This window comes from Falco rusticolus, chromosome 10 (genome assembly GCF_015220075.1).
Source record: "Falco rusticolus isolate bFalRus1 chromosome 10, bFalRus1.pri, whole genome shotgun sequence".
Taxonomy (NCBI): domain Eukaryota; kingdom Metazoa; phylum Chordata; class Aves; order Falconiformes; family Falconidae; genus Falco; species Falco rusticolus.
The window spans coordinates 33997064-34016778 of record NC_051196.1 but is presented as its reverse complement, the minus strand read 5'-3'; the positions used below and the strand labels follow the sequence as shown (position 1 = coordinate 34016778).

The 19715-nt window shown below is 51.1% G+C and overlaps 1 protein-coding gene across 2 annotated transcripts; it reads right to left on the bottom strand.

Annotated features, from left to right (window-relative positions):
- Positions 1–239: 239 nt before the first annotated feature.
- SGK2 (serum/glucocorticoid regulated kinase 2) lies at positions 240–19715 on the bottom strand. 2 transcript variants are annotated; one of them, XM_037402422.1, is made up of 15 exons: positions 19440–19715; positions 15626–15779; positions 10030–10099; positions 8696–8753; positions 8240–8289; positions 7583–7640; positions 6907–6990; positions 6457–6588; positions 5468–5580; positions 4897–4933; positions 4261–4347; positions 2791–2886; positions 2365–2520; positions 1877–1966; positions 240–1654 (listed from the first exon to the last, which is right to left on the bottom strand). In XM_037402422.1, the coding sequence occupies exons 2-15, from the start codon at positions 15675–15677 to the stop codon at positions 1499–1501; spliced, it is 1239 nt and encodes a 412-aa protein (XP_037258319.1). In that variant the 5' UTR covers positions 15678–15779; positions 19440–19715; the 3' UTR covers positions 240–1498. The 2 variants fall into 2 exon arrangements, with proteins under 2 accessions (XP_037258319.1, XP_037258320.1); XM_037402423.1 differs by lacking the exons at positions 10030–10099; positions 15626–15779; positions 19440–19715 and adding an exon at positions 9797–9991.

Genomic DNA, 19715 nt, shown 5'->3' with positions numbered 1-19715 from the left:
CCGCGGAGCCGCCCCCTCGGCTTCCTGGGCAAGGCCGGCCCTCGGCCTGGGACCCGCCCCACCGCCCCTCAGGGCCCAGGCTGCTGCGCCTTGGGCCCGCCTGACAGCCCTCCCTTGGCCTAGAGCGGGGAATGTATTGGTTTTAATTAAACTTTTAGTGACTTTCCGTATGAAGCCACCACCCACCTCCCGGCTTTCCTCACGCGCCCGCACCCTTAGACAGAGGGCAGAGAGGGAAGCACATCGGTGTATGCACTTTAATATAAACCATAGCAGATTCAGCATGTACAAGAGAAAAGTCTGATAAAAAAAAACAACCACAAACCAACATTGTTCCAGCGCAAGCTTCCCAACAGCGTGAGCACCACAACTTCTAGAAAGCCCCTTCTTTATCCCCGTGTTGCAGTTAGCCCCCTTTCTCCTCCTTGCAGCAACAAAACAGCTTTAAAAAGACAAAAAAGGGGGCAGTGACATACAACGAATACATCAGCATTTAAATTAAGGCAGAATAAATAACTTGTACATCAGTGACGCATTTTCAGGCAGGTGCTGGGGCGTGGAGCGCCGCTGCTGCTCTCCTCACACTCACACTGCGAGGGGCCGGTGCTGCCCGGCCTGCCCTGCCGCGGGTCCTGCTGGCACTGCCCTGCGCATCACCGCTGCCTGCTGCCCCGTGCTCCACATCATGCTCCTCACGTTACTGTTGGCGTGCCTCAGGCAAGTCACACACATGCTGTGAAAGGATCCCCCAGCCCAAGCAAGGTTTAGCCATAAGGTATTTTCCAACAATTCAACCTCTTCCCCACCCATTTTATCCAGGATTTTTCTCCCACACAGTGGCTCTTCCGTAACAGCTTCCTTGTTGCTTCAGCAGCATCCCAATCCTGGACCAGAGAGATGATCCGCTCACAAGCACAGCTTGGGATTTACAGCCCTGCAGCTGCCCTTGGAGCAACAACCAGATAGTTTCTCAGCCCAGGATGAGTAGCTTAAATGGCACCGTCCACTTCAAGGACAAAAGCTATTGCTCTTGGAAGTGTGAAGAGTTTCCCTCTCTAGTGGGAAGGCAAAGCAGTTGGACGTAGCTGGGTAGTTAGCTCCACCAAAAAAAAAAAAAAAAGTGGCCAGTTACAGGGACATGGCTGTTAATGTGAATGATGGTACATACCTCAACCATAAATACAACCACAGAGTGAATAGAATTCTGCCAAGTAGCACAAGACACTCGGGGGCGCTGGGGATAGTGGTGGGGGTGGTGTGGAAATCATAATTGGTGTCCCACTTTCCCTGCCAGTGGAACAGTCCTTTAGAGGGACATCCACCAAACAGCAAGTTAAGAGCTTTGTTCCATTCCAGCCAGTTAGTATATTAGTCCCAATTTCATTAAACCATGAGCAAAAGGACATTACCAATCCTTTCCAAAAAAAAAAAAAAAAAAAAGAAAAACAAACATAAAACCGTTTAGTTAAAATCTGGCTTCTGAAAGCCTTTATAAAACCTAGATGCCCTCTTCAGCTGGTGCATAAGAAAATCCTAAAAATGCATCTGAGGCACTGGAGCTGCTGGCTGCTAGGTCAGGCGTGTGGGTGATGGAGGCGGAGATCGCTTCTTGGGTGAACTCTGGATCAAAGTGTCGCAGATCAGCTGGACCAGCCTAAGCCAAAGAGCATACGCATGGTCACGTGGAGTGAGCAGACCCCAACCAACTGCTTATGTTCAGGTATTCTAACACAGCTGCTCTTCCAACAGAGTTCTCACCGCTGCGTTTGCAGTTCCTAACCTGCACTGCAGCAATGCCCAGTGCCCACACAAGACATCTGGAGAGCATTCCTTTTGTAACGCTGTAAACCAGATACCAACAGAAATACCCACTTACCACATTGGGGTTGAATGGAGGAGTAATCCTCTTGTGGTACAAGTCATCCCAGTTTATTGGGCTGAAGAATACATGGTTCTTTATCTCAAGCTGCATAGAAAGCAGGGGGAGAAAGAGTCAGTCTTCTGCCAACCCTCCTTTTCCAGCACCTGCCAGCTGGTTTCATACCATTAGGTGTTTGGAGCAAGACTTAGAGCTACTGCATGTTCATATAGGGGCCATGTAGCAAATCTTTAATACATGAGGGTCACAGTCCAGTAATCCCTTGAAGGGACATGAAACCATCACGCATTGCTGTCCTAACTTGTCACCACACCTTTCCCTTTGGAAATTCAGGTCAACTCTATATGCCTCTTTTAGGAGATTGGAGAGACATCAAATTGCATGCAAAGCTTTTTCACAGGGCATGCTGTTATCATGAAAGAAAGGCCCTGAACAGAAAAGTTTCCTATCCCTCCTCCCTCCTGATTGTAAGGGGGGCCACCTACAAAGTCTGTCTTGGCCCCCAGCCTCCTCTTCTGGTCCTTGTGGAGGAGTCCCTGGAGGATGTCACAAGCTGCCACAGTCTTGCTTCCTTGGATCTGGAGTGGCTTGTGCAGAATGTTGTCATACATCTGAGAGACATCCCGGCTGTAAAAAGGAGGCTATTTTGAAAGAGAGAAGAAACAGCCAAGTAAGACATGAGCTACCATAAGGAACCTCACATCACAGGTCAAAACGAGTCCTGCAGTGAGCAGATGAGGGAGACCTGCTATATTGCTGTGTTCAAAAGGGCGATGGTATGACTCAACCAGGTCATCCGATTCAGGATTCAGTGGTCTGTCAGGTACCACGTGAACACCCAACCAACCTCACACCACAACTTTTGAAAATTCTCCACCATGTAAAGCAAACCAGACTGCTTCCAAACTTACCAGTCCAAACAGCATTTCATAGAGGACAGCTCCTAGGCACCACCAGTCTACTGTCCTGTCATATGGCTGCTTCTTTAGCACCTCAGGAGCCAGGTACTGGGAAGAGCCAGAAGCAAATAATTGAGTCAAATTACAAAAGGAAGGGCTCTGCCCTCATAAGTATGCAAAGCTGGCTGTAGTTCAAGCTGAGCAAACGCATTAGGAAGCACACAGATGCATTTTGACTGTTCTTTTATAGACTTTCCACTTGCTTCAGAGCTATGGGTTTGAAAGACACCTACTGAAACCCCCAACATGTTTTTCTGGGCTACAGAAGTTTCTCCTCTTACAGAGGACTTGTACAAGGATCTGCCACCCACAACAACTCAACCAGCACACCTGTCCTGCATTGACACGTTACACCTCTAAAAGGCTTCTGTGGTTTTAAGAAAGCTGCAGTTTTTCATCCCACTAAGTCTGTTCAAAGCAGCAAAACTACCAATAACCACCACTAAGGAGCAACACACAAGAACTCAAGCAGCCTGCAGAACAAGCAGCACATCAAGCCTGGTCTCCCACAGGATTGTCTCTGTGTGCTGTCAGGCTCCCTTGTCTAGGGCAGGGGAAACAAAAAAAACACAAAAAACAGACACTCACCAAAACCCACAAAACAAAGCTCAAACATTCCTGCTTGGTTCATGCTGTACTGTTGCATAAGTAGGTCCCCACTGAAAGCAAAGGGCTACCCCCAGGGAATTCCTGCACACTTCTACTGTGCTTGAATACCAAGAGGAATATACAGACCCTTCTCCAAGCTGTCCGAGGAAGGGCAGCAGAACAGCTGCATTACTAAGGCCACAGTGCTACCAAGATCCCCAGCTCAGTAAGAAGCAAGAAGAAAGCCTCCAAGGCAGCAGATTGGAGATGGGTTTTAGCAACACCCAGCTGAGGTGCATTGGAAAGAAGGCATTTCCTCCCCTCTGAGCAGTGCTCACATTCCAAAGGAGAGCCTGGTGCTCTCCTCCACACAGCGTGCTACACAGGAGCTGCAAAACAAGTACACAGAAGAGCCCAGCAAGGTCCCATGTATGTCAGTACCAGCAGGCTCCCTGTTCTGCAGCTCCAAGGTATCAGAGCAGGTAAACAGCCTGCTCATGGGCTGCCAGGGTCAAGGTTGTCTCCATAGTCACCTGGAACAGTCCCAGCTTCACAAGACTGGCCATTTCCAAGCACAGGGATCCCTGCCCCTCATAGCACAACAAATTTAGAGTACTAATCAGTTGCTACAGGTAAAATTCTCTCTCCTAGGTAGGGTAGGCCTTATCTGAACTCCAGCTTTAGGCTGACAGCCTCAAAGAGCCCGAGACGGTCTAATTCACAAAGCCTGTATTTTGAGATGCTGAGCACCCATGTAAGTCTGAGATCCAGGGCTGCAAGTTTCTGAAGGCTTTCAGTCCCCAGATCACAGTGAAACCCCAGCACATGCCGTACCTCTGGAGTGCCACAAAAAGTAGAAGTTGTCTCCTCTTGCTCCATTCCTTCTTTGCAGAGTCCAAAGTCTGTCAATACTATGTGTCCCTAAAGAAGAGGGAGAAATTTCAGCTTGGCCCGCTCCTAGAGGAGACAGCATTTCCCTTCACATTGCATCTCATATAGTGTTTAGTTCCCCACTGCTCATCTGTTTCCCCTCCCTCACCTTCTAGGCATCCTATAGTACAAGTACAGGAGCTATAGAGAAAGAGTCTAGATTTTTTTTAATTTGTCTACAACTGCATAGCAATTAAGAGATTCAGCACTGCTGTGCTTTGCCACTGCATTGTCCCAGAGCCAGTTGATACAGCAGTCACTATCAGAGTACCAGCAGTGACTTGCTTTTAGCACCCCCGATCCCCGACCACAAGTCAGGTCCCAGCTTTTGGGAATGAGGTGAGAGGGCTTCAAGCATGCAGTTCTGCAGAGGAACAGCTCACTCCCTCTTGCAGTACCTGCATGGAAATGCAGTGGTGCATACATACAAAATCTATGCAAGGAAATGAGCTATAGCCCAGCTTGCAGGACCATAGCCCTCTGTTTGTGGTCTTGATGCTTTTAAAGGCAGAAAGAAGACAGCAGGAGTTGTGAATATACCTGGCAATCCAGGAGAATGTTCTCAGGTTTTAAGTCCCTGCAAGACAAAGAGTGCTGTTTGAGCAGGTTTGGCCAGATATTTAGAAAAGCCAGATCGGAAACACCAGCAGCTAAGAACAGGAGCTAACAAAGCTTCCCAATCCAGTTCACCAAGACTTTCCCAAAGTGCAGGTTCCCATCACTGTGGGGTATCAATATACACACATGCAAACACAGAAAGGCTGCTCATACAGATCAGGTGTTAGCCTGCATTTCTATGCATAAATTGTTACTGAGAAAATTTCTTACCTATTGAGCTAGATTTATTTTTGGTATTTGCACTTAACCATTCTCTGTCCTTCCCACTATCAGGCTGGAAGTATTTACTGCCCATCAGGTCCCGTGCAGACCGTATCCCTCTTGCAGGATAAAGTGCCAGCAGCACATTGTCTTGTCTGGACTAGGATGTTCTTCAGCTACTCCAGTCCTACATTTTGCAGGGCCCTGGTGAAGCCCTTTCCCTCCCCAGCACTGCACACAGCCTGGCTGGGCAGGCTACATGCCCCTGCTCTCCCCAGCAGATGTACCTTACCTGTAAATGATGTTTAAAGAATGCAGGTACCCAATTGCACTAGCAACTTCTGCAGCATAGAATCTGGCCCGGGGTTCACGGAAACAGCGCTCCCTTTGCAAGTGGAAGAAGAGCTACAGGCAGATGAGAAGGTTGATCATTTCTTCTCTAAAAAACTGAAGGATATCTGGAGCAAGCCTGAAGGCCAGCTACTCAAGCACAAACCAATTTGCAGCAAGTGACACATGAACAGCACCAAATAAGCCCTAACCACGTTACCTTGAGCAATCTAAACACATTTGTAGAAGTTGCTTCATTTGTCCTCCTCTTACATCACAATCTCACTTAAGAATTCATTCCCCAGAACACTGTTATCTGCTGATCTAGTTAAAAAAAAATCCTAAAAAGAAGTTTATTAGAACTATTATAAAATTAGGATTGCTACATCCCACAAGCTGATTATAGTGGTAGTATGGCCATGACAAGTGGCATGCAGAGATCTGAACCCACTAAGATCCCCAATATAAAATCTCTTTAGGCAAGACATTCATGTTAACAGTATCTCCCAGCCAGTTTCAGAGAGCACAGGAAAAGACAGCTGAAAAAAGTGAGCATCTACAGGACAGAAAGTTGTTTAGCAAACTGCAATGACCTCACCCAAGCACTGGACTAGGACCCAGAGCTGCCTCACTAGTGGGTTTTCCCTAAGACTCACCAACATCTGTATTTCCCATATTCTCCATAGGATTTTAAGATTCCCCTAACACACACTTTTCTCAGCATCCTTGCCTTGGGAATCATCTGACTCTGGTCAGCCAGCAAGATCTTCATTCAATTTACAGGTGAGATAGCATGCCAGCCACTCCTGGCTGGTCTTTCCCAGCAGTCAAAACAGCATTATACTTCAACATCATTATCTTCTGACAAGAAACAATTTTTGGCAATAAAAGCAGCATGTGTGGGAAGGACCAAACAGAGGATTGAAATAAAGCCTGTAAGTGTGCACTCACCTCCCCTCCATTTACATAGTCAAGCACAAAGTAAAGCTTCTCTGAGGTCTGAAAGGAGTAATGGAGTCCCACAAGGAAAGGGTGCTTGACATTTTTCAGGAGCACGTTGCGTTCTGCCATGATGTGGTTTTGCTATCAAAAAGCAGGCAAGGTGTTAACATTTCTGGCAAGGGTCCAGTCCAGCCTCCTGTAGGGGCTCACTGCTGTTTTCAAAATGGGTGGCAGCTGGGAGCCCAAGAGGGTTATCTCCAGCCCCTGAAAGGGAAACACTCTCCTCTCTGACCAGATTCATCTCATTTCTTCTCCATGTTCCCATGGCAAGAGAAATCCATGTTTAACATGTGAGATGTCTACATGAATACCAGCCACAAGATACCTTGATTGTATTACCAGGATACCTTATACACGCTGACCACTATTCACAGAAGTAGCCAAGGAGAGCAGACATACCTCCTTTTTCTTCAGGATAGTTTTCTTATGCAAGACTTTCACTGCATAAAAAGTCCCATCACACTTGCGTTTGGCCAGGAGAACCTGCAACAGAAGGCCCTGGTCATGGGTTTCAGTCTCACCTTCTGCTCATGGTTGGCGTTTCCTCACAGAAGCTCAACACTCTTGTGAGTGATTATACAGAGTGTACAGCTACACAGGGTCAGGTACAAAGTTTTAAAGACCAAGCTCCAGCCCTCTTACTTCCCAGAACTTTCTCATTGCTGGAAAGAAGCACACAGCATCTCCACATCCATCCCTTACACACCCAATAGAAAATAGTTTTGGAGCATTTGGGGACAGTCCCATTTAAAGTGAATCCTTGCTATTTCACAAGATACAGATTTATCTCAAGATCTTTTGCCAGCTGAACAAGCCTGAAACTTATTTTGAATCAAGTACTTCTCCTTACCATCCCCACCCTGAACATAAAACACCTTACACTTCTGTCCTTAGAGAGACTGCAGGACAGCTCAAAGGACAGATGATGAAAACCCTATCTCAGGCTTCATCTGGTCTCAGCCCCACTGAGGCCAAACTCCCCAGGAAAGGTGCAAGCAAAGGACGCAGCTAGGCATGCTTTCTCTTTCCAAGCTGCCTCTGAAGAGCTACAGCCCACCTGTACAAGCCCACTTACTTTTCCAAAGCTTCCTTTGCCAATAACCTTCAGGAAGTCAAAGTCTGTTGGCTTGGCACTGTTGAGCAAGAATGGAACAAGTTAATGTTTCTGGGAGAAACACACACAACAGCAATGCTGCCATCAAAGCTGAGTTCCTTCTTGGAAACACAAGTGTTTGTGAAAGCGATTAGAGGGCACTGGACGGGTGACCCTCGCTCCCAGCCAGCTCGGGATTCGCACTGCACATGTCAGTGCGCCCAGCAGAGGAGGAGCAGTCCCTCAGCAACCCACCCGCTGAACACTGTGGCAAGTGAAAGCACCTGTCAGGACCAAGCAGCACCTTTGCAGGGAACAGTTTATCCCCATTTCCAGAGAAAGACAGTCAGGGAGCCAGCAGGGATGAGGAAGATCTTCCCTTACTACCTTTCAAGAGAGCTGTGACACAGCGCTGCAGGCATGGACAGGAGAGGATTGCTACCACAACAGGGATCAGCTCTAGCTGAATGTCTTGAAAACTATGCACCGGTGATACACATTGTATTAAAGGACAAGTAATGTAATTGTTGGGACTTTCACAGACACCACCCATGTGAGACACAGGGACCAACTGCATTCCCCTACCAGATCCCTTCAATGCGTGCTCCACACCCTACCTGGCTTTTGCAGGGAGCTTACTTTGGGTTTGCAGAAGGTCCAAGGTTGATGTTGTCAGTTGTGGCTGGAGGCTAGGGAAGATAACAATGTTAGTCACAAGGACCACGCTGCAGGTTGTGCTTTCCTTTCCTCAATACAGCATCACTTGCACAGAGCCATTGGTAAGCACCCATGAGCAAGAGACACAATGGATGCTTTGGCAAACTTTTAACTGATGGTGGAATAGTTTGGGTTGGAAGCAACCTTGAAGATTATCTTCCCCTCCCCAGACTCCGGGAGCATTATGCCTCTTCCAAAAGGCTATGTTGGGCCTCTCTGCTCTCCTTTTTCTTCTCCCAGCATCACCCACAGGGACAAGGCAGCAGTAAGACTCCCAGCAGGCTAACACAGGATCTCCTCCTTGCTTTTTCTCCTACAGGCACCAGCCCCTCTCCATCCCAAAGGTAAGAACTTGCTGGCTCAGAGCCATGGTCTCACCTGGGTGCTTTTGTCTGGGCTCCGGGAACGATCCATTAGAAGAGCAACTTGTTCAGCACTTGGGAAAAGAAGAGTAAGCCAGTATTGAAAACAAAATCCAAGAGAGAAACAGCTTCACACCATAACTCAGCAGGGACCAGTGCAGACCCCAGTGTGTGCTCTCCTCCATCACGGCAAGCCTCAGCTGAATTCCCCAGCTACCCCCTTGGTAGCACTGCTACTCCCAAGGGGTGGGGGTGCACATGCTCTGGGGGAGGCAGGGGACAGCAGGTGCATACTGACAGATGGAGGGGGAAAACGTTCATGGGTGCACAAGTGATTCAAAGAAGCACAAGCAGATTAAATGGTACAGTTAGCCCTTGATTTGCAATAGCAGAAACTAGGCAGGGCACCAACATGTGAAGACCAGTACAGCCCCAGCAGCAGCACAGCATCAGGGCCAGACAAGATTGCAGCCCTCCTGGCTATGGCCAGCCCCCTCTCCAGGCAGATGCAGCCCCCAGCCCATTGCATAGGGATGCTGCAGCCCAGCAAGTGTCCCCACAGGGAGCCCGGGGAGTCCAGCTGGGTCTGACCACCACATGCCTTCCAGGCTGGCAGCAGACAGAGGCCATTCCCCCAGGCCAGGGCAGATCAGGGCAGTTTGGGGCTGTTGATGTTGCAGAGGAAAGGGGCTGGCCCGTACTCTGTGGGCAGAGGCATTAACACACAGGGCTCTCATCCAGGCAGCACAGCTGCTGCTGGGGCTGGAGGTGCTGGACTTGAACATCAACACTTGTTGGTTCAGATCCACCCTGCTTGGGCATCACTGGGGAGGGATGGGTCCTGCCACCCCAGGGATTCCTCCCTTTGGTTTTAAAGGCTCCCCCACTCTCCTTGCAAAAGTTGGGATTAAAAAGATGACAGAAGGTGGAGTGGGGGGAGGCAGCTCTGTTCCCTTCTTCCCAGTCCCAGAGAGCTTCTTCCATTCCCCCCTCAGCCCCACCAAGCTCTCACACACCACAGGGAGGCTCCGAAGGCTCTCATCCCCCCAGCCACCCTCTGCTGTGCCCCTTCCAAAAAGGGGGCCCGAAGTTCCCACTGGCCTCCCACACATCTCACCTGCGGGTGCTCCCTCTCTCCGCCCCCACACACTGTCAGGCACAGACCCCCGGCCATCCCGGAGCCGCCCATGGCAGGAGATGCTGGGAGGCAGCGGGTGCTGGCAGCTCTCCCTGGGGACTGCCCACATCTGGCCGGTGCCAGCCAGCTCCATTCACCGCCGGGCCAGCACGGGGGTTATCAGGCTGAGCTTTTAAAGGGCTCTCATCCCACTGGGAGGTTTTCATACTCACTACGAGCAGAGCCTGGAGCCGGACGCCTTGAAGGTTTGTCCTATCCTCTCACGGCCGTGCTTGATGAGTTCTGCAAGGAAAGTTGGAGCACCGAAGCCGATTAGCTGGCAGCATGATTTCAAGTGCACAGAGGCACGTTTGTTCTTCACTGACCTTGCTCTTCTCTCCACAGCTGCCCTCCTCCCACTTCCACCCACGTACCAAAATAACCAGGAAATTATAGGAACCAGGACAGCTCCCCTCCCAGCCCTGCCAGGAGCCCTCAATAGCTCACAGGATGGGGATGAGTGCCACAAAACAGACACTCTCTCCCACGGCAGAGGGGACTCAGGCTAAAGCAACCCCGTCAAGCCTCCCTGAGCCACCCCTTGGTCCCCAGGAGGGACAAGGAGTGTGCTCATAAGGACGATGTTGTACTGGAATACGTCACACACTTGGCACATCCACTGCCCCTTTCATTCAGGACTCTGAGTAATTAGGGACATGAATGAAACCTTTCAGGGCCCTGCAGGAGGTAAGCCAGCACACACACATCGCAGCAAGTAAGTGACTTGCCCAAGGACACAGCCAGTGCCAGAAGCTGGGATTCCCACCACAGAGCATCCCTCATGCTCAGCTGTGCAGGCAGTTGCCACCACCCATCATCATCACCACCTCTCCCTTCACAAAGAGGCAAAGTCCTGAGCCTGCTCCCTAGCGCACAGGCCGAGCAAAAGAAAACCCTGGGAAGGCAACGTCTATGGAGGAGTTCCTTGTTTTGCTTAGGAGTAAATAACAAAAATATTTGAAGACTCAGTTTTACTCCCTGGCTCTGCCCTAGTTTTACTACTGGAGGGAAATAAAGAATTAAAACAGTCACAAAAACATACACTTTCCACTGCTTCCCCTAAAAAAAAAAAAAGGGGGCCTTTGTAGACACAAGCAAGTTGTCATCCTGGAATAGCTCTTCTACAGACCAAGGAATTGGCAGCACCAACTGCCAGAGCCCAGGCAAGGAGTTTGTAGGACAACAACAAGTTTTGAGGTAAACACAAGCCCATTTAGAGAACCCTTCCTGCATGGGTCTTCAGATCTGCCAGGTGGAGGGACCTGCACGCTCAGGAGAGCCACTGAACCAGGCTCCACCAGTGATCCTGGGATCTGGGTGCGTATCTGATGAGGACCCGAAAAAACAGGCTGTGGTTTCAGAGTCTCCGAACAGATAAGAAAGGAAAAACAGAAATTTAAAGCGAAACCCACAAACCACTCAGTGAGAGAGCTTACAACATCAGGCTGGTCCGAGACCCTGACCTTGTCCGATACTTTGCTCTGCAGCAGGTACAGAGCCTGTCCCAGCAGGCACCCACCGGCAGGGACAGCACGCAGGCAGCACCCAGACGGATCAATCCCCATCCCCTCCCACTGGGCATAGTCCTTATTTCCCTGACAGTCTGGCTCTCCCTGGCTCACTGAGGTCTACTGAAGGTCATCCAACACCTGCCTTGGGGCTGCACCTGTCCCACAGGCTGCTAGACAGGCTGGCCAGGTACCACGGTCACAGCAGAGGGATGTCAGCCCTGCTGCCTTGGCACAGGCGACACTCACGGCTCAGGGCAAGGGAGGAGGTTGGCACAGGGGATGGTGAGAGCTCACAGGTATGTGTAACAGGCCCCAGGCTGCAAATGGCAGCAGCAGATAGAGGAGCCAGGGCTCCCACCCCTTACCACAGCAACCCAACCAAGCCCACACAGTTACCACCTCGCTCCTGCTCCAAACAGGTGACACAGCCTGTTCCCTACAAACCTGAACCCCCACAAGCTTGGGTTTGGCCCCACGGTCTGTCAGTGGCAGCATACACTGTTCTGATCTCAGACTCGGGGAGGGGGTATAACAACTCGGGCACAGGTGGACATGTCACAGCTTGGGCACCTTGGAGCACACAGGCCAGCCACAGACACACCTCCACCTGGCCTGGAGGCATTTGCTGGCAGCGCAGGATGCAGGACAAGTCCCTGACTTGCTCTGAGGGGCTTGGACAAGGCTGCTTTAGCAAGGTCTCCACAGCCTGCAGTTAGGCAGCCGCCTCTTCCAGGGCCACAGCCTGTTCAGGCTTCCCCCCACCAGCCCCGTTCTGCTCCAGTGCTTCTTTGCTGGAAGTGAAGCTACGCAACAAGTCCCTGCTGACCAAGGGCAGTGCTTTCCAACAAAGCTATTGCATTTAATGTATTTGCTCTGAGGCAAGAGTCTCTCTCATCGCACTGAAGTACCACACACATTTGTAGAATACATACGTCCTCATCCTGTATCCTTTTCTATTCAGGCTCAGAGCCACCTTGCCCAGCCTCAGTCCACCTTCAAAGCCAGGTTAGTTTTTGGTTTAAATCTCCTGATCAGTCAAACTGGCTTTTCCTTATCACTAACAAACCCTACTCCCCCTAAAGCACAAAGATTTCTGAGTGCACACATGCTGAACAACAGAATCAGAAATAGGTCACGAAAATACGCTGGAATCCTTGGTTATACATGCCCGGCTGCATCCCTCCTTGTGCCTGCTGGGGCAGCAGGAACGCTCTAGGCTTGGCCAGGGCCACAGAGAGCATCAGCAAGCAAGTCTAGGAGTTTCCTGATACGATGTGACTATCACACACTCAGAACACAACACACTGCACCGTATCACCACCACCACTGCCCCCCTCCCCAAAGACCATTTCACCCCCAACGCGCAGGCCAGAGGCATCCCTCAGGCAGCACGCACCCACTTGGCCAACACAAAGCTACTACTTACAAGTTGGAGCAGTTCATACAGCTAAATCTCCCCCCACCAAACATCCCTCGGTAACATACATTTTCTTCCCAGCACAGCACAAGCAGCTCCTTCTTCCTTCAACAGTTCTGCCAGCGGTGACCCACATTCCCATGCTAGCCCAGCGTTATTTGCTACAAACACATTACTAATGCAACGCATACCTTGCACGGAAAGGCAACCTCATAGACTCGTCATCTGCAAGCTGCCTCCCACCCTCTTCCCTGATGTCACCGCTCTCAGCATCATTCCCTACCTAACCTAGATTGCAAACCCCTCCGAGCAAGTGCCTCGTCCTCTCCTGCTCTAGGAAGGGCTAGTTGCCAGCATGCGGAGGCAAGGAGGCCTGGCAGGCTGTCACTGGGATAGCAGGTGATGTTTTGGAGGCAGCACAGGGTTTGGAGGGGCAAGGTTGAGAGAGGGGCACCTAAGGCAGCCCACAGCTTTTGTCCCTCGCAGGGGCTGCACAGGGTGTAAGGGGGAGATGCCCCAGTTTCAGCTCAGAGAAGGAGCATAGGGAGGGGCAGGAAGGAGTATTCCTGCAAACACATGCTTTTCCTCAATAAAGGAGGAAAAAAAATCCAATAAAAACCCACGGAACTCAAGCTTTCCTCTGCTACAGATGCAAGAGAGAGCTCCAGGCCAGCACTGAACTCCACTTTCATTCCCATTGAGACATTATAGCATGCAGCTAATCCAGGAAGAGGTTAGGAACGACTTTAAAAGACTTCTTCACTTGGGGAAGCTTTCTTAGCTACCCTCTGCAGAGCTTCTGCTTTGCCCAATTTTCTCTTGCAGACCCTTTTCCCTACACCCCAGAGAGACTGCATAGCAAGGCAGGAGCCCCAGCCAAGCAGCCCTGGCTCTGAGCAAGCTGGAACCCACATTACAAACAACCCTTTGGATTTTGGGGGAAAAACTACATGCAAGGCTGAAAGAAAACAGCAGGTGGCTAAAAGCTTGCAGCATTTTTTGCAAAAAATAACCCCATGAAAATAGAGAACAAAGCATTAAACACACCTGGGAGCACCTCTACAAGCAGAGGCTGCGTCCTGATGCATGGGAAGCAGCCCACAGCCAGCGAGCACAGAGACCCCTCGGTCCCCATCCCCACACCAGCCCCCTCTGCCTCTGGCTGTCCTGGCAGAGCAGAAGCCCCAGGCACTTTCCTAAATCTCAGAGGGGAATAGCTTTGCTTCCTGCAGCACTTCATTTAGCCTGTGAACACAAACACCCCCACCCTCCCAAGGTAACCATCCCACTGCTGGCTCACTTACAGCCCTTTAAAGAGAGCAGGAAAAGCTGATCAGCTGCAAAAAATGAAGAGACACCTGCTAGATATACCCAAGGAGTGAGAATTTAGGTAGGGGTGGTAGTTTTGGATGAGGAGGGAGCGGTCTGGGTGGTGGGTTGGAGCAAATTATACCCTGGCAGGCATCTCAGGTGTTCAGAACAACTTTTTACACATTAGTAAGCTGAAAATTTGTCTCCTGTCCTGTGGTGGGGAGGAAGGTCATGGCTGTCATTTGGTTCAGGTCAAACCCAGAAGAAGTTGCTCCTTCCCATGTCCTCCACTAACCCAGGAAGACTGCAGCCCAGGGTAGCCAGACTGGTGCTTTGCAGCAGTATTAAATGCAAACATAAACGTACATGGACAGGAAAACCTGGCATTGCAAGCATGCAATGATTTGAGAGAACAAAGCTAAGCTCTGAGAAAAGGGAAACATTGGAGAAGGGCTCTCTCTTCACTGAAAATAAAGCAATCGCTTTTTGCTTCCACTATAATTTCCTATAAAATCTCCCTGTGTGCAGCTGCAACAGGAGAAAAGCCATCTTACGGTGCAAGCTAAGGAGTAAGTGCAAGGCAGTAAAGGCAGAGGTCTGGGCAGCCTTCCCCAGGGGGAGCAGAGGGGCTGATCGCTGTGGGACAGGTCCCTAACCCCAGACTACAGCCACCCAGAGAAATGATCTGAAACACCTGATGTGCTCATTGCCATGTGTGATGAGAGGGGAAGCAGCATGTTGCTTGAAGTACTGTTCTGTCTCAGGTCAAAGCCTGAATTTTTTTGCTCAGCCAAAATCCTCAAGCTATTGGCATCATCAGCTTTTAAAAATATCTCCTATTATGTTTTGATTTTCTCCAGTTTTGCCTCTACTTGCATTGTAATGGTCAAGTTTCAAAATACTTTCAGCAGCTAATTTACATTTTCAAATCAATATCTCCTGCTTTTGTTCCTTTCAATAAAAAACTTGGTATTATCAACAAAATCTGCTTGATTTTATTTTCCATATAAAGGCATCTTTAATTAAAAACCCATTTTCTATTCAAAGGAGAGGAAGCAGAAGGATCCTGGAGGGAAAAGTTTTTACCAGCTAGAATGCATAAAATATCTAATCTGGAGTGCAGCCAGGAACAACAATAGATACCGACGGACAAAGTGAAGGTTGGGTTGGTTTTGCCCATCATGCCCCCTCCATCTGTAAGGGCTGCTGACACTCCAGGGCTGTGCACGCGCCAGGTGTAACTCAGGGCCAGGCGTGCAGCGTGAAGCTGCCATCACCCCTGCACACAGCCACCTCCTGGGTCCTCTGTGGGTCCCACGGGAGCCGGGCTCTGTGCAGCCCTTGCTGGGAAGGGCGAGCCCTGGCTGTGGCATGAGCCAGGCTGGACCCCACCTGGAAGGTGTGCAGTGGGGCTCTGCCCTCTGCCAGCTGCCCAGCCGGTGGGAGACCTCCCTCTGTGGGGAAGCTTCCTCCGTGCCCTCGCCATCCCCAGGGGGTTAATGACACAGTGCCAGTCGGTGGGAGCATTACCCTTCGTCTTCCCAAGGGCGGTAGAGGAGGGCTCCATCCAGGCCATGTACATAAAAGCCAGACGAAGTAGTCCCTTCTCCTTAGGGCTGGGGCGAGAGCTCAGCGATGGGCAGCAGGCATCCTCGGGAAGCAGAGCGTGCAGATGTTTCTCCAGCTGCAAAGGTGAAGGGCACAGGAATCAGGCTAGAATCAAGCCCTCAGGCGCAGCGCTGGCTGCCTGCCAGCCAGGCATGGCTCTGGGATGTGGGGCTGGCTCCCTTTGTGGCACCTACCCAGTGCTCAGTCTGGCGGGGATCATTAGGGTGCTCTGCCACCATGCTAGTGTCCCTGGCTTTGCTTTGGGACACGCCTCTAAAGAGGGTTGGGACTGGCAGGTGGGGGGACACTGGAAGAGAGCTGAGTGGCACTGGTTGGCTGTTTGACTTCTGTACAGCAGAAGAAATTTACCCTACAACTGTAAAATTCACAGATTTCTGCTCTCAGGAAAGGATTTGGGTTTTGATGCTTTTGAGCACCTGAGACCCTATTCGTTGTCCCTGTACCCAGGGTGACTGCCCTGGCACTAGTGGCTCCCTGGCACAGGAGGAGACATTCCCTGGAAGCACAGGGACACATAGACCCCCAGTAAGTCCCCAGCATAGTGCAGATCCTCACTTGGGGGTTCAACAGCAGATGCCAGCGGGTGCCTGGGGAAGCTGCCGAGGGCTTTGCCCTGGCGACCCCCATGCATCTCCCTGGAGAGGTGTCCTGGGCCAGCGGTTGTCCCCGTGATGGAGGACATGAGTGGGACAGGTAGATGTGAGCAGGGTCAGGCTGCAGCGTGCTGCCCACCCAGGCTGCCCTCCCCTTGTGCCAGGGGTGAGGGTTTCCCCTTGCCCTGCCCCTGTGCACCCACAGTCATGGCCAGCAGCAGCTCCTGCCCCTTGCCCAGCACTGCCCCTGCCCCACGACAGGACACGTTAGTGCCATGTTGGAGGGGCTGCTGGATGTGGGAGCCCTTGCAGGGCACGTACATTAGATAGGCACACATCCCTGTGGCCACTGCAGGTGTGGCCATGCACCTCTTACACCCTTGGCCCATTCCCCTGCCCAGCACCCGCACACTCCTAAACACAATTTAAAATTTTAGTGAGGCTGGAGTCCTGCTGGTGTCAGGGTTGTGTTCTGCCAGCGTTGCTGGTCTTCCGTGCTGGGGCAGTGTTTCCCTGCCCTCCAGAGAGCACTTCTGTGCCAGGCAAACCTCTGGCTAGACCTGGGGGCAGAGGTGATGGGCAGCTGTTGGCCAATTTAACCCCTTCTGTGCACATCTCCTGACTGGGATGGACTTGGTCAGCTCATGGTAGGAGCAAGCCCTGGCCAGAAAAGGTGATTTTTTTCAGCTGCACTCGCACAGCTCAGAGCCTCCAGACATTGGCAGTGCTTGGAAGCATTTTCCTTTCCCTCCCGGGGGAGGAAAGCTGCCTTCACTCGCACAAGCCCTGTAGGGGGTCGAGGGCTGTGTGGTCCAGCTGAGCCTGGTCCCTGCCAGCAGAGCCAGCCCTGGCCAGTGCCACTCACCCCGGGAAAGCCACATTTGCACAGGTCCAGCCCGTTGTCTCTACATGCAGAGAGTACCCCTGTCTCTCCCTATTAAAATGTTTTATATGCAATGCATATATGCTATTTTATAGGGAAAGGTGTACTATTTTAATCTCCCCATCTGGCAATATCTGTAACCGTAATCATAAAAGTATTGCTGCAGTGGAAACACACAGTCCTGAGCAATTGTAATTGCAAGGAAGGGTCCAGATAAGATTAAAACAAATATTTCTCTAGAGAGCACAAAGCAAGTTTCCATCAACCTGCAGTGAAAGGTGACCTAAAATGTTTGACTATTCAGTTATCTCTGCTGGGTAAGGAATAGGATAGGATAGGATAGGATAGGATAGGATAGGATAGGATAGGATAAAAGCCTATTTCTTCATCTTAAGAGGATTCATGAAAGACTAAATAGACCACTGGTGACCACTGGGTTTGTTTAAATTATTTTTTTCTCTCTACATTTTTCTTTTAGCTTTAAAAAGCCAGGGCTCTGCCTCAGGCATTGCCTTTGATTTTGCCAAGGAGTCCCACATGGGTGCTGGGAAGTTTTGGTCAAAAAAGCCAAGAGGAGGCCACTTGGGGGCAAGTTTTTATTCCAAAGCACAGCTAAAGTGGGTTTGAGCAAATCTCGAGCGTTCTGTGCCTCCATATCTACAAATACGAACATGACAGAATGCTACTGGTCTCTTGTAAAGCCTCTATATCTGCAGAGGAATAAATGACTGGTCTTCCTATTGCCATTAAATTAGTTGGCTGGGACTTTTTTGCTTCCAAGTGCTTTTTAAGTGTAGGCACAGTCTCTGAATAAATAGCACAAAGCTGGAAGCAGTCTGACTCTAAGCAACCCTTCCTCTCCTGGCTGGCCAGCCTTGTCCTTGGGGAAGGTGCAATTTTCCTGCTTCCTCTCCTCCCCAGCAGGACTTCAGGATACATTACAGCCTATGTTTTAGAGCCTTTCTTAAAAGAAACCAGCTGTTTTTGGGGATGAGCACCTCTTTTCTCCTGCAGTGCAAGTCAGTCTGACATAGGGTGCACACTCAGGGCCACCACCCACGGCTCAAGCCCCAAGTGTGACCAGCCTGGCAGGGACAAGGGCAGAGAGGCAGTTTCCCAGCCGGATTGAGCAGGGCTTAACAGCTTGGAGACGGCTTGGAGAGCTGCACTGCCCGAAACCAGGCCCCTCACTGCTGGCACAGTGCTGGGTTCGTTAGGAAAGCTTGTCTCCCCTCTGCCCTGCTCCACCCCCATCCCATCCCTGAGAGCCGCCGACTCCAGCTCCACCGTATGGGATATATGTTTTTACCCCTTTTTATCTACATGCATGGGAAGCAACTGGGGCTGGCGCAGCTGGGGATAGTCTCTCCAGCACAGCTATATGTACTGGATGCAGTGGGCAGCCCAGTCCAAATTGGGCCAAGCACTGCTCCAGGCATTGTCAGGACCAGTGAGCCCCTGTGCAAGAGCGGCAGCTCTGCACTGAAATCTGCTGAGCCCGTCTCTGCTCCCCTGCTCTGGCACTGAGCAGGAACAACCCTCCCTGTCCTGCCAGCGAGGAGGTCAGGGATGCCCCGTTAGAGGGATGCTAGCACCCCTGAGCTTTGCCAGGCCAGCCTGGCTGCAGAGACACAGCCCAGAAGACCACAGCCAAAATGACCTGAAATTTCTGGTGCAAACCTCACCCTTCTGGTGCTGGCTGCAAAAGGCCAGTGCAGTCCAAGCCTCCTTTCCCTGTGCAGGTAGCTCAGGGACATGGACACACACATGGCTGGTCACCAGTTGCCTCTGCTGATCTGCCAGCTCCTGAAATTACCCAAGGTCAGAAACACTTGTGGCTGCTCCTAATGGGACCTAACCCAGGGAGGTGAGGGGCTGCGGACACAGCAGGGTGATGGAAGTTCCTTGTGATGGAAGTTTCCTGGGGAAGGCACAGTTAATGCAAGAAACCTTTCCACCTAGTACAGCATTTCCAGAGGGAGCAAGGAACTGTTCGTCTCCTCTCTGGATTCCTCCACAGGTGGGAAACAAACCCACTGCTGGAACTCAAATCCCCTCCACTTCTCGCTGCTGACCCTGAGCCAGATGCCTGGGGAGCAGCTCTCCTACGGGCCAGCCGGGTCCCTGGCAGCAAGGGACGAGTCCTTCACAAAACCCCCTGCTTTTCCCAAAGGGGTTCAGGACCTCATTAAGAGAAGGGAAGGTTGTGATCATCCCAGAGAAAGCAAATCGGCATTACCTGCACAGCGCGAGGCGTGGGGAGCTGGGCTCCTGGGCTCCGGCAGCAGAGCCGGCGGGCACTGCCCCACTCCAGCTGCGGGAAGCAGCATGTACCACTGTCCCTCCAGTTGTTTTTATTTTGACGATTCTGTCTGAAGGTCGAAGGAAAAGTCCGAAGGAGGAGCTTGTGGCAGGAAGTAAATGATTACCCTGCCAGCGCTCCCGAGGGGACCAAGGCACAGGGAGCTGGGGTGGGAGAGGAAAATCCCTCCTTGGGGGGATTAGAGGGCAGCTC